General features: G+C 37.4%; 1 protein-coding gene across 1 annotated transcript; it reads right to left on the bottom strand.

Annotated features, from left to right (window-relative positions):
• Positions 1 to 1,091: 1,091 nt before the first annotated feature.
• Positions 1,092 to 6,042, bottom strand: LOC137725739 (disease resistance protein RUN1-like). The gene is made up of 4 exons (XM_068464512.1): positions 5,211 to 6,042; positions 2,747 to 3,851; positions 2,108 to 2,392; positions 1,092 to 2,021 (listed from the first exon to the last, which is right to left on the bottom strand). The coding sequence occupies exons 1-4, from the start codon at positions 5,789 to 5,791 to the stop codon at positions 1,566 to 1,568; spliced, it is 2,427 nt and encodes an 808-aa protein (XP_068320613.1). The 5' UTR covers positions 5,792 to 6,042; the 3' UTR covers positions 1,092 to 1,565.
• Between the last annotated feature and the right edge of the window lie 7,848 nt (positions 6,043 to 13,890).

Raw genomic sequence — 13,890 nt, 5'->3', positions numbered from 1 at the left:
ATGAGATGAGACTTTGAGCTTTTGAGCTCCAGATTTGGATATGAGATTTTTGAGGTATGGATTTCGGTGCTTATCTAGCGGTTTATCATACAACACATCCACACAACATGGGTATGTAGACGTCTATGGCCATAGGACACAGTTGAGGAGATTTATGATATACCCCCACCTTCACTGGCAACATCAGTGTCGGACAGCTTCACTAGCCACCACTAGTGTTGGTGTGTGATGTTATATATTTCTTCTCCAATGTAATCCGGAGTCATACAACTTCACCTTCGGGTGATGGGGCCTAACATGTTTCTTCACTGGCGTAACCCAGTGTCGTATAGCTTCACCTTTGGGTGATGGACATGTACTGCCTTCGAACAACAGTGATACCCCTAGAGAGTACAATATTGATGAGATTTATGGATTTGCCTTTGGGCGACGATAGCACCATGATTGAGCATTGTTTTATTCATACTTGTTTTTACGAATGATTGCATGGCATGCTAGAGTTTTTGGAAAAACTTTGTATAAGTAGTATATATGTGTTTTCAAAACTCGTGGGGGGGGGGGGGGGTTAGTATGTTCATAAAGAAAATGGTTTTCGTATTACTAGTATTATTATAAAGTCATGGTCCACTCACCTTTGTTGTTTTTGTGCCCCCTCAGGACATAGTGACAAGGAGTACGACCTGAGCATTGAGGTATTTCCCTACCAATGACCTTGCATCCCTCGACTTGAGTATGGTTCCCTTCTATGATCATTTGTTACTTGATGCTTACCTTTCTCTAGCATTTTTTGTTTAGTGGTATGCTCTGAACAATGTTAATACCGTGCAGATATTTTACTTCAAAAAAGCATCAGAAGTTTACAAATTCTAGGAAAAACAAAATTAAGTGAAAGCTACCTCACCTGTAAAATTAAACTTAATTTCAGCATTTGGTCCATTATTGCCCATCTCAATATTACATTTCAATAATTTCTACAGACTCATCACTTCCATAGGCTTCATACTGATCACGTCCACTGCTTTCATCACTCGAACTTGTTTCAGACTCATCAATTGATTCTTCAGGCTCATAACTTCCACTAGCTTCATGTGTTGTTTTTCATTGATTATATGGTTTTGTAAATGGATTTTCTAGAAAATATTGAAGAACACGAAATGAACAATGGTGGTTTTCTGTAAAGGAGAGTACGTTGCTCTCTCTATTTCATTCCTTCTCAGTCTTAGATCCGGTTGCAAGGGAAGCAATCACACTTATGGTATGATGGAAGAAAATGACAAAATAATACCGTTAGAGCTCGCACGCTTTGCTTGTGTGAGCAAGCTCATTTGCAGCTCACGGTGTCACTTAAACAATATAACAAACTTAGGACAAATGACACTCTCCTTCGTTCAGATGTTTTAATCCTAACCATCTATTACAAATAGCTTATAAGGTTCAAACCAAGAACACTTGTTACAATTCGAACCACACTATGATGTAATCCAATCCATTCATGAGCATCATACACCATTCTAAATCCACGCAGTGACACAATTGATTTGGAGAAATTTATACAAGTTCTGATATCATTTTATAATCAATTGTGTCATTGAGTATCTCATGTCCCTGGGAAGCTCAGAAAACTGCCGAAGAGATGTGCAGCCCCATAGACTAAACCAATTAGAGAGTTTCACCTTACACTTGTTGCTTGGAAGTTTCTCAAGGTCTTTGCAATAGCTAATATTTAAGTAAGAAATATTTTCGTTAGACCAAACTGATTCGGGCAACTCCTTTATACCACTGTAAGATAAATCTAAGTATTGAATATTTCCTGGCATCTCTGGAAGACACTTGACACTGGTGCAGCCTCTAAGATCAAGATGAGTAAGCTTGTCAAGATGTTGAATATACCAAGGAATTTCAACCACCCTTGTACAGCCACGGAGATTTATGTTCACAATTTTTAGACTCCCAGAGAGATTTGGAAGTTGAGTTAGATTTTTAGAGCATGCCAGATCAATCACTTCTAAGTTCACAAGTATCTGCAACACATTAAATAGAAATATAAGAATTTATAAAATTTCTACACATCATTTGATACAAGAATTAAAATAGGCATATAATATACCCGGTCATCTTTCCAAAGCTTCTTAACTTTGCTAAATGGCATATGAAGCTCAACTAGATTTTCGGGAGAAAAATTTGAAGGCAAAGGTTCCAGTGAATAATAAGGCCAGTAAAGATAGCGAATAGAATCGGGAAGGTCTAGAGAAATGGTGAAATCCCAGTAATTACCAAACTCATCCACAATTAGCATTATTAGGTTACGCATCTTTTTGAAGTCTACACGTTTCGATCGCTGCTCTTTAATCTTAAACCAATTAACCCGTATGGCTTCAACAATTGGAGTTTCCTGACAATAAGAACAAAGTTTAGAAGTGAATATATATGTTTTTAACAAGTTAAAATGTAATGCACATTTGGAAAAAGAATTCTACAAAGTTCTAGAGTATTTGCGGTGGCAATGCTGTACAAGTGTCTAGTAAAATATCCAAAGATAATTGTATCCTCCTTTACTTGCCTAAAAAAACAAACTTTGTTCAAATTTCAAAGACTTAACACAATAAAAATTCAATCAAATTAATTTTTTAAGAATTTGAATTCTTTATTATAAATGAGTTTTACTTTGGTGCATTATCATCTAAAGTTTGCTATTTATTTTTTCTAAAAAAAGGAAATAAAAAAATTGAAAGCAATTGGCTCTTACTGTGTTACTCTCCAGTACACAATTGACATCCTCATCAGTGAACAACCTTTTCCGTTTACTAGGATCTTCAATACATTGTTCTTGAACTATTGCCCTTCCCATTTCTTGTATCAAATCGTGCATCTCTATGGTTTCATAAACATAACCTAGACAAACTGATATGAGAGACATATCAACGAGAACTCTAATTCCGATTGCCGCAAACCGTCCACGGATAGCTAACATTTTTTCTACCTCATCCACTCTCTTCCCTTTATGAAAACATGCTATATCCAAAAATATCTCCTTTTCATTTCTTCCCAATCTGTCATAACTTAGTCTCAACAGTTTATGGAGCTTTTCGTTGGGAAATGCTTTCAATTTGTCCAATTCATCTTCCCAGTCTTCTTTTCCCTTGCAATTTAAGAATGAGGACCTTAGAAGCTTAAGAGCTAAAGGATTGCCCCCGGCACAATCCACCGCCTTTTTTGCCATCTGCATATAATCAGTTCTAGGAGTATTGTTATTCTTGCAAGCACGCGAACAGAAAAGCTGAAGAGCGTCATCCTCTTTTAATCCCTTAACCTCATAGATCTTATCCTCTTTAACAGTTTGCCTTAGTGTGGCCCTATCTCTACTTGTGATAATGATTCTACTTCCAGTGCCATATCGAAGACGCTCGCCAGCTAAATGTTCCATTTGCATTGAATCACTCACATCATCAAGAACAATGAGGACCTTTATACGGCTGAGCCTATCTCGAACAAAAGTTGATCCTATGGATGGACCTTCTTCCTTTAATATCTCTTTAAGAAGTATCTTTTCCAAGTGATCTAGTCCATTTGTTTGTTCTGAGTTCTCCCTAACATTTCCAAAAAAACAAGAAGCTTCGAATTTAGAAGAGAATTTGTCAAATACAGTTCTAGCAAGGGTGGTCTTGCCAATACCACCCATGCCCCAAATACCTATAGTGATGCAAGCATCTTGTGAATGGATGCTCAATAGCGATTCAATTTTCTCGATTCGGCTTTCAATTCCAACCAGGCCTTCTAAATTGCATGATGATTCATGATAGAATTTGGTCGAAATATCCTCTACAACTTTCTTAACCAAATCAGCATCCGTCCTGGCATATATATATATATATATATGTATGATTATGTAGAAAAAAGCAATAGTTAGTCTTAAAACAAGTATTTGTGCTCGTGCGTTGCGATAGGTCGAGAAATTTGTCATGCAAATACAGAAATATATTAAAAAATTTAATGCCATATATTTGTGCAAGAACAAGAAATCTTGTTTATTCTCTCCTCCAAATGTTAAAGTAAATATTAAAATATAAATACTTGTCTTCAACAACTTTACAACTAAGTGTGCTTACACATTATAGCATTCAACCCACTATCTATTTGATGAAAATGAACTTGCCTCACTAATGGGGAAAATTTGGAAAAACAACCAAGTTTTGCCCATATAGAATTATAGCCACAATTTTTAATTTTATGATAAATATAAACCAAAACTTGATATGAAAGTACTAATATACCCCTCCATTTTATGGATTCTCACAATAACCAAAACACAAACCTATAATATTGCAAATTTGAATATATATAGAGAGTTTTCAGAATTTCCACATTATTTTTCGCAAATTGGCATCAGGTTGAGAAATTAATCTCTTATCACTCTTTTGTTTTCAGTATTGTATGTAACCTTTAAACTACCTTCGGAGGTCTGCAATCTTTAACTACACCTTTGAATGTCTGCAACCTTTAAACCAGAATAGAAGCATGAATTTAAAAAAAAAAAAAAAAATGGAAAAATGAAACCCCTTTAAGTAATAAATCTTTGAACACTAATGCATAAATAATTAGAAAGCACAAAGCTCTGAAAGTCAATAAATTAAACTAGCAAAAATATCATATAAAGGAGTTCAAGGTGCAGAAATCCGAAGGGTTGCAAAAATCGTGTTCCACCGGATTTCTAATCCCCACGTACCGGATTTATAATCTCCACTACCTTTTTTTATCAACTACCTTGTTTCTTGCAGAAATCCGGAAGGTTTGACCCCTTTCTTTCTATTTGCTTCTTAATTCATGCTTTGATTCTTTCTGGTTTAAAGGTGCATAAATCCCGAAGGTTGCAGAAACTTTGAACAAAAAGGTGCATAAATCCAGAAGGTTGCAGAAAGTTGTTCAAAAGTTGCAGAGAATAATCTAAAGTTCCAGATACTTAAGTGGTCACAACTAATTACAAGCATGGCCAAGGAATAGGGCCACCCCTCCCAAACCCACAAAAAAAAAAAAAAAAAAAAAGCAGTTTCGTAATTAAAACTAAATTCCCCCCCCCCCCCCCCCCTTCTCTTCAATTGTACTGTATACCTCCCCAAGTTTTGGAATAGAGTACAAATCTTAAGCACAAATCAAAGAGTCAATAGTTTAAAGAAAATTTGTAACTTTAGACAAGTTAAGGGATGAGTTATTACCCATATTTTTGGGACTCAAAGCCAGATAGATTGGCTGCCGTCCTCAAAGCATCCCTCCACTTGTGCACCTTGTCGAGTCTGTCCTTGAATCGCTTTTCATGTTGAGCAAATGCATCTGCATAACTCCCGTGTTGTTTTCGTAGATCAGATGGATCGATGTCGTAGAATACGGGTATAACCTTCTGGCCATATTTTTTCTTGCATTTGAGTATATGCACAAGTTCATCCAAACACCATGTGGACGAAGCATAGTTTTGTGAGAAAATGACCACCGAAAGCGTGGATTTCTCGATTGCCTCTAGAAAGGCAGGTCCGATTTCTTCCCCTCTCTGAAGTCTGTAATCTATGTAGGTTTCAATTTTCTTCTGCTCTAAGGCCTGCTGAAGATGGCTGGTGATGCCACGGCGGGTGTCCTCACCTCTGAAACTGATAAATACATTATACATTTCCGGACCAGGGGGGATATTAGATTCAGTACCATCATCATCGTCATCACCAGCAGCAGCAGCTGCAGCAGATGACGGAGAAGAAAATGTTAACGAGCTGCAGCACATGTTCAAGATAGTCATGATACACTCCATCTGTTTCTGTGTTTCTATGGAGGCACTAACAATGGACTTGTAACTTCTAAGTACAAAAGAAGAGAAAGAAGCTGAGTGTTTGATAATATATCAAAGAAAGAGAAGGCATATTTTAAATGAAAGAGATTTATTAAGTTATTGAAAATAGTATGGTGCTTCGGAGTATCGTATACGGTATTTCCTAGAAAATCATCAAAGAGATGACGGAAAAGAAAAAAACCCCAGCTCACCTTTACCTTCCGCTCCATAAAAAGTTCAACGCGTTCAGACACATGAAGAAAGACAAAATTAAGGGAACATCATCATCAGTTTATATCTTTTGATCAGCAGAGCATCCAGTGCAAGTTAATTTCGACAAGTACTAACCGACACCTGGCACGTCAAGGCAGCATCTAGATTATGCACTTTTTGGTGCCTTATTAGTTTAGAATGTCACAGTAACAATACGTGTTGTAATTGAAAATAAAACCAATCTAAAGCATTGAATTCGTAAATCAACTAGCTGATACCTTGAAATAGAGAAAACCCACCTCCAAATCAGTTTTGGTTGAATCTGACTTTGAGGAGTAAGAAAAAAGGTGGAGGAAGAGAGGTAAAGTGGGGAGGCTGGCAGTGTGAGGGGAGGAGTTGGCTGGGGTCGTGGCTGCTGGTTTTCCAAGCTGTTTTTTTATTTTGTCAAAATGGTTTATATGGTGTTTGCTATTTTATACCAGCAATATTGGAGGAGAGGGAAATTAGACATTAAACTTTGTCCTCATATAATTCATGTTTGTGGAAGAAACATAGCGGATGCAATAACTGAACTGAGGTACAGTACAATAACAGTTGTATTTTGTTTTCACATTTTCCTAAATATGTTACAAAATACATGTAGTATAACTACATGTCCATTAAGATCCCTAGAGGATCATCGTTGTGATTACAACTTGTTTAGAAAACAAAGTTCATGGAAGAAACAACATCTTAAGTTCAATTGTCCGCAAACAATATCATCGAAGTCAAGTTTGAGAACCTTGGTCGAATGATTTTTCAAGCCCAAAACACAACTCTAATTGGCTTGTTTGTAAACTGAAAATTGAAATCTAGATTTTGGTAGGTTAGCTTAATTAGCTCGATTTTGGTTGAGCTCGAACTTATGTTTTGCTTGACTTAATGAAAATTTAAAAATAATAAAAATAAACAAAAATAATAAATCATTGAAATTTTGAAAATTTTCTTGGTACATTTACTTGCACATTGAAGGGACTCTGGTTTAGGCATTAGGTCTTGGATGGTCAGTTTCGATTTTTTTCTCAAGTAAGGCACCATGAAGATGGCTAGTAATAGTACGGCGGGTGTCCTCACCTCTGAAACTAATAAACACATCGTACCTTTTCAGATTATTAACATTGTCAGGAGCAGCAGTGTATGAAGAAGAAGAAGCAGCCATATCTATAACCTCGTGACTAAGTTATGTCAACATCTTGTGATGATTTTTTATTTTTTATTTTTAATAAAAAGAAAGAGACAAAAAAGGAAAGTGAGACAGGAGGGGGGGGGGGGGGGCGGGGAGAAGGAGAGGAGATTAGGAGGAGGGAGAATCATACTCTTTAGTTTTCAGATTGAGGAAGTAGTTGCAGAGAGATTTCTTATTAGAGAAATGCTAAGGAAACTCTCAAAGTGAGACTCTCTATGGATTCTCTTTAATCATAGAGAAAGAGACTAGTTTAGAATTAAGGAGGATCCAATGAAGCAAGAGAGAGAGAGAGCAAGGGGCCCTCTACCACGTAGTGGAGATGAGTGTTTCACTTGTATCACAATGTGAATTTGAACCCCATTAGCTTCCTAATCTAACAAATCTATCATTTGACAAAAAAAAATGAAGCAAGAGAGGGAGAAAGAGAGATTAATTCAGAAGTTACTTAAACTAGCTTGGTTTGGACCACATGCACAAACCTCCAAACTCATTCAGGAAAATCAATGAGTGACAGATGAACAAAAGTAGGAAAAAGGGGCACATGGGATGGGGCCTCCCTTTACGCGGTATACGTACAAAGTTTTGAATTTTCCTAGTTAGTTAGTTAATGCCCAATTTCTTTCAAGAATTTTTCAAACACTTTCGATTGAGTACATTTCTATAATTTCTCATAAAAAAAAGGTAAGTGAATTTCACATTATAAAATTATGGAGGGCTAAGAATATAGTTGTTCAATAGTGGAGATTGCCTAAGATTTGGAATGGGTAACCAATATTGTTTTAAAAATCCCCGCATAACGCTGCCTAGGGCCCTCCTAGGTGTTAGGTGGTTGGCCACTATTCCGATTAATGCCTAGACGTTTGAAAATTAAGAAAGGGCGCCTAGACTTGCTAAGGCGCCCACCTAGACTGCCTAGCCTGCCCAGATTCGCCTAAACACTTGCCTATGTTGCAACTGACTTAGATAGAAAATAGATAACTTTCCTTTGGCATTTTATTGTTTCTAATAAATTGTAAGAGACTTATTGAACACTTAAATAAACACGCATGATATGTTTGCTCCCCATGTTTTCATTATGTTCCAATACTTCATAATATATATGTCATTCTATTTTCTAGTTTATGATGAAATTATATATATATATATATTAAGTATAAACAGACACTTATTTACACGAAATACAATATATTTACTTAAATCCGCCTAGTCCGTCTAGGCGCCTGCCTAGGCTCCACCTGACCGCCTAGGCGCTAGGCCCTAGCCCACCGCCCAACTAGCGGCTAGCATATTTTAGAACCTTATTAAGAGTCTAATACCTATTTAGTTTGATTTCACCATAATAAGGTATTATACAATCATCACCACTACCAATATCACCACCATATTATGGTGAAATCAAACTAAACTGATCTTATGGTTACTCATTAACAATTCAATGAGTTGATTTGTCACCTCTATTTTTGAGGCTATTGAGAGATCATAAGAAAGTTTAGAGCTCTGCCAAAAATTATGTGCCTTGGCCCAAGGCACAATTGAGAGAGCCATGATACACACTCTCTCTCTCTCTCTCTCTCTCTCTCTCTCTCTCTCCCCCTCCCTCCCTCCCTCCCCCTCTCTCTGTCTCTATCTATATCTAGGTAGAGTGGGCATAAAAACCACTGAATTGGAAAACCAAATTGACTGATGACCATATTAAAAAAAATTGAAAAACATTGTGTTGACCAAAAAAGTCAAAATCGAGTCAAGAACTAAATTGGACTGGCTCAAACCGATTTTGGTCCCGGTTTTGTAGTACTAGGAACCAACCTAAACCGAACCAGACCAGAATTATAAATATATATTTAATTTTATTAGTTTTATGAATGTATGTATGTATTTAACCAGTATCTATAAATGTATTATGTGTATATGTATGTAAACCATGTTCTGTACTCTTTTAACTAGTATTGGAGCAATGAAACAATATATTACACATTATGTACACTTTATATCTTCAGGTTAAAAATCTTGTATATCTAGTAGAGGAACTCAAATTTGCTTGAATTTGTGGTTGAAGTAGATTTTAGTAATAAATCTAAGCGAAGCTGGACTGAACCGGATGTTGCCCACTGCTAGATCTAGGCACTAAACTAAGAAGAGACATTGAGAGGTAGAAACTGAGAAGCAAGCAAGAGATGAGAGAGTAGTTGTCCGCAGAGACTAGACCAATTGTACTAGTTTGACTTGACTACACAAAGTTACAAAAGTTTTATAGTGCTCGGGATACCCCATGAAAATCATCAAAACATGATAAAAGAAAAAAAAAAAGAAAAAAAGAAAAAAAAAGAGAGAATTCAAATTACCCAACTCAAGCACCTTACCTTCCGTGAACAGAACACACATGAAGAAAATCAAATTAAGGCCACATCATCATCAGTTCATTAAAGATAACAAGTCACAAGTCAAAAGTCACCCTTTGTGCGCTTACGTACAAAGATTTTATTTCCTTCCACTGGTTTCAGCTTTGATCAGCTGACTATCCCATGAAATTTAATTTCACAAAGACAACTAACTTACACCTGGTGGGTCATTCGTAGCACCCAGGTCACAAACTTGTTAATTCGTTACTAACTCAAGATGTCACGGCAACGTATTGAATGTACAAAACTCTTTAATTAAAGATAAAAACAAACCAAAACATTCAAAAATGGACGAGCAAACCTTGAGATAGAAAACACACCCCTCCCAAATTGGCTTCGGTGAACTAGAGTTTACTTGATTAGGAGAAAAACAAGTGGGGGATTACCCATTACCCATATAATTAGGGCATTTTTCTCCTACTCACTATATTAAGCACTAACAATAGACTTGTAGCTTGTAAGTACAAAAGAAGAGAACGAAGGGAGTACTTAATAATATATCAAAGAAAGAGAACAGAATATTTGAGATGAAAGAAATTTATTAAGTTATTGAAAATTTTATGGTGCTTGGGACTATTGTTATTCGGGCTCGATTTCTGGGTCTGGTCCCTTGCACAGCTCCCTGAGGAAATAGCACGTTCTTGCCTATCGGGCAAGATCTTGTTGCTGGGTGTACTGCAAGATGAGTTTACAGTTAATTTGAAAGGTGCCTTTGTGGGACCTTTGGTGTAAGCCTTGAGGCTCACAATCAAAACTAACAAAGATCTGAGCGTGCCACTGTTATTTTTGTATAATGGATTGTTGAGTGGAAGTGATTTAAGTTGATTGCTTACGTCCTAAGTTACTTCAACTTCTTGTTTATCAAAGGATTGTCACCAAGTTTCTAAAAAACGCTAGACACTAATTAGGCGACGGGCAAGGGTCTAGGGCCTAGGCGGATTTATGTAAATTTATTATTTATCTTGTAAATAAGTGCCTATTTACACCTAAAAAAAACTATATTTCTATGGATAATAAAAGAATGATAAAATGAAAATATAAAAGTAGAAGACTAAAGTATATACATCCAAAAAGACATAACCCAAAAAGGCCTTGTATGTTTAATTATTTACAAAGAAAACCCTAACCTAAAGATGATAAAAGATTTGACAACAACTTCTAGATATTTTGTTTAATTTATTATATATTCTCAATCCATTATTTTATTAAACAAGTCTTTTTCTTTATTCATTGAATCATTTATGACACCCAACTCTCATCTTCTTTTTCTTTATACCGTCAATTCCAAAGTTTCCATCCTTTATCTTCACTTCTTCATCAAACTGCAGATCCCTTGGTTTAAACAACCTAGTTACCCTCTTCCTACGGTGTCGTCCTATCATTGAGCAAACAAGCCTTCATCTTCATCAAACCACAGATCCTGACCAACTTAACCCAAAAAACAACTAAATTATGTGGGTCAGTGTAGTGGTGATCCCCGCGGCGATGGTTTCAAGAAGTTCCAGACAGCTCTCTCTCTCTTCTTTCAACAACAAAATTGCAGATCTCTCTCTCCTTCCTCAACATATCACTCTTTTGTGTACAAAGCATTTTTTTTATTTATTTTTGGTTACAAAACCAAGAGGCCACCTAGCCCACCCCGTGGCCACCTAGACACTAATTAATAGCCCTTCTGATTTGTTGAACGATTTCATAATAATCGCGGCGGAGGCCTACCATTCTAGGCGGCCGCTTAGCCCACATTTTAGAACACTGATTGTCACAGGTGGGTTAAGTTTGCATTAAGTTCTTTTCTTGCCTTGTAAACAAGGACTTTTAATTCATAGTCTTGTATGTCGAAAATAAAGGGAGTTCAAGGCCCTTCCAACCATTTCCACGATCATAGTTTGCTTTGATGAAAACAAGCTTATTAACTTAACCAGATTTGAATAAAACTGAAACTCTTTAGTAGAAACAGTTGAAAATAACTTGAATACATGAAGAAAAGTACATTAAATGATAGATCTACAACATATTAGTATACCTAAAAGAGACTCGGGCAAGATTTAACTTTGTCAGGCAAGGTTGAACTTCTTGCAGCCACTTTTCTTTTGAGTTTACAAGGACTTGTAAGCAGTGAGGGGTAAAACGTAAATAGGTTTTACTAGAGGGAATTGATACTACAAACTAAAGGAAGGTAGCAGAGCTTTTAAACTTGACAAACGATGGTTTTCTATAAGGGGACTATAGCTAAAAGGGATTGGATTGGGACAAAATTCTACTTTCTGGGTACGAACTTGCTTGGAGCAGAGTTTGTATGTCTTTTGATTGGTTGGTTGAGTGTCCTTGTCTATGGTGTCCCTTTATCCTTTTATAAACAATTTTGCCCGACTGTCTTGGCTCTGCTTCTGGCCGATGGCTTTTAGAGGGTAGCGAGTCATCACTTATTTATTTGTCATGTTCTTGAAAAGTGCTTTTTGGTTGGTGGTGAGGTGCTCTATATTGCCCATCACTTCAATCATAGGCATGTGGCCTATGCCTTAGTTGAAATGGCTTCAATTTGCTTCAGGCCTATCGACTAGGCTCGTGCAAGTTTCATTTGTTTTAGGGCCTTTGGGCCTCCATTAACACAAAGCCCAGTATTAAATATTAACCCAAATAGTGCCCCCTTTAATCATTGTTAAGTCTGCTAACCCAAGACATTAATAACAATTAAATATTAACTGCATGCTATAACTCGGGACTTGCGCCATTTACTCAGCTGTTTTTGAATAAACCTTTGCACTAACCCACGATCTCCAATGTTAACTAACTGCCTGTTAAATAAGCTCCAATTAAATTTCCTCGGTCATCACTTCCAACAAACCCACTTCTTTGTATTTCCAGAATTCTCGATTTATTTGCATTCTCAATCTTTTCTTGCTTTTTGCCTTCAATCCCCTTTACTTCCAAAAATCAATCATGGCACCTAAACTTTGCCCTGCATGCGAGTCTGGAGAGGGAATCATTAATTTGTGCTGACGATTCAACGACCTTCATCACCCTTGGGCTAGCCTAAACCTATCCATTTTCTTCAAAGAGGGAAGGGTGCATTCTTTAGAGCCTGCTTGGACTACCCAAGTCCTCATTGTAGTGGAGAACAAGATGCCCATTAACAATTGGTTCACCCCCCAACCCTTACTTTGCCAATGCTGGAATTTCAGCCTCTAAATGGTTGAACTTCATAAGAGGTTTCCCATTGATGAGAGATGAAGCTTGGCCATATTGGGTGGACGAGCTCGAGCCCATCTAGAAGTAGAAGTGGATGGCAAATGGCATATATAAGCTCATAATGCTGTCTAAGATCACTGTTATAGCCAAACCTGAGATTTTAACCACTGCTCTCATTTTCTGGAACAATGAAACTAACATATTCGATTTTAGAATGGGTCTCATGACTCCCACAATCCTAGACATGGCTTAAGTTTTTGGCCTAAGGCCTTCAGACAGATGTGTGGACATCACCCATGATTGGTTTTTGCCTTCTTGCACGACCACTGAAGGCTCGAAGGCCTCTGAGTCAGTCACTCATTTGAAGTATAAATCCTCCACCTTCAAGTGCAATGGGACATCCTTCTCGGACTTTATCCTCTTTATGAAGAAAATGTTCAGCCTGCCCTTTCCCACTGTAGATTGGGTTCATGAACATATGTACTTCCTCCTTTATTAGTTAAACAAACATGTGTTCCCAAACAAGTCAAAGGGAGTGAAGCTGCAGTGGATCCCCTTGGTAGAGGCACTACACTCATTCGACGACGTTGCTATAGGGTCTTTCAACTTGGCCCACCTTTACCATCTTCTTCACGAGATGACCAAGCGCGAGCCATTCGAGACCAACCTCAATAGGCCTACCTGGATAGTTTAACTCTGGCTCTAGTGGTACTTCCCCAAGTTTCGGACAGCCAATTTGGAATTCTCCAAAGGCGTAGCTCTAGCCCGCATCTTGGCAGAGGCTTCCATTACCAACCATTACACCCTTATTTGCCTCTACTTCTTTCAAATTTGTCAGACTCGGGCAGATTTGGAGTATGGTGCCTCTGTTCTCAGAAGGTACCCATGGTTCTCGAACCAAATCTTCCAAGATTCATTTGGGGAAGATACCAGCAGCAAGTGCAAGGAGAAATTTATAAGCTGTATCTAACAAAGGGACCTGGCTTGGGGAATGCTAAATAACTGAGTTAGTTATGAGCGCATGTTAGAAGTTTACCACCCTAATTTCTGTGGTA

Source organism: Pyrus communis, chromosome 2 (assembly GCF_963583255.1).
Source record: "Pyrus communis chromosome 2, drPyrComm1.1, whole genome shotgun sequence".
Classification (NCBI taxonomy): Eukaryota; Viridiplantae; Streptophyta; class Magnoliopsida; order Rosales; family Rosaceae; genus Pyrus; species Pyrus communis.
The sequence above is the reverse complement of the archived record's forward strand: the minus strand, read 5'-3'. Positions and strand labels throughout refer to the sequence as shown.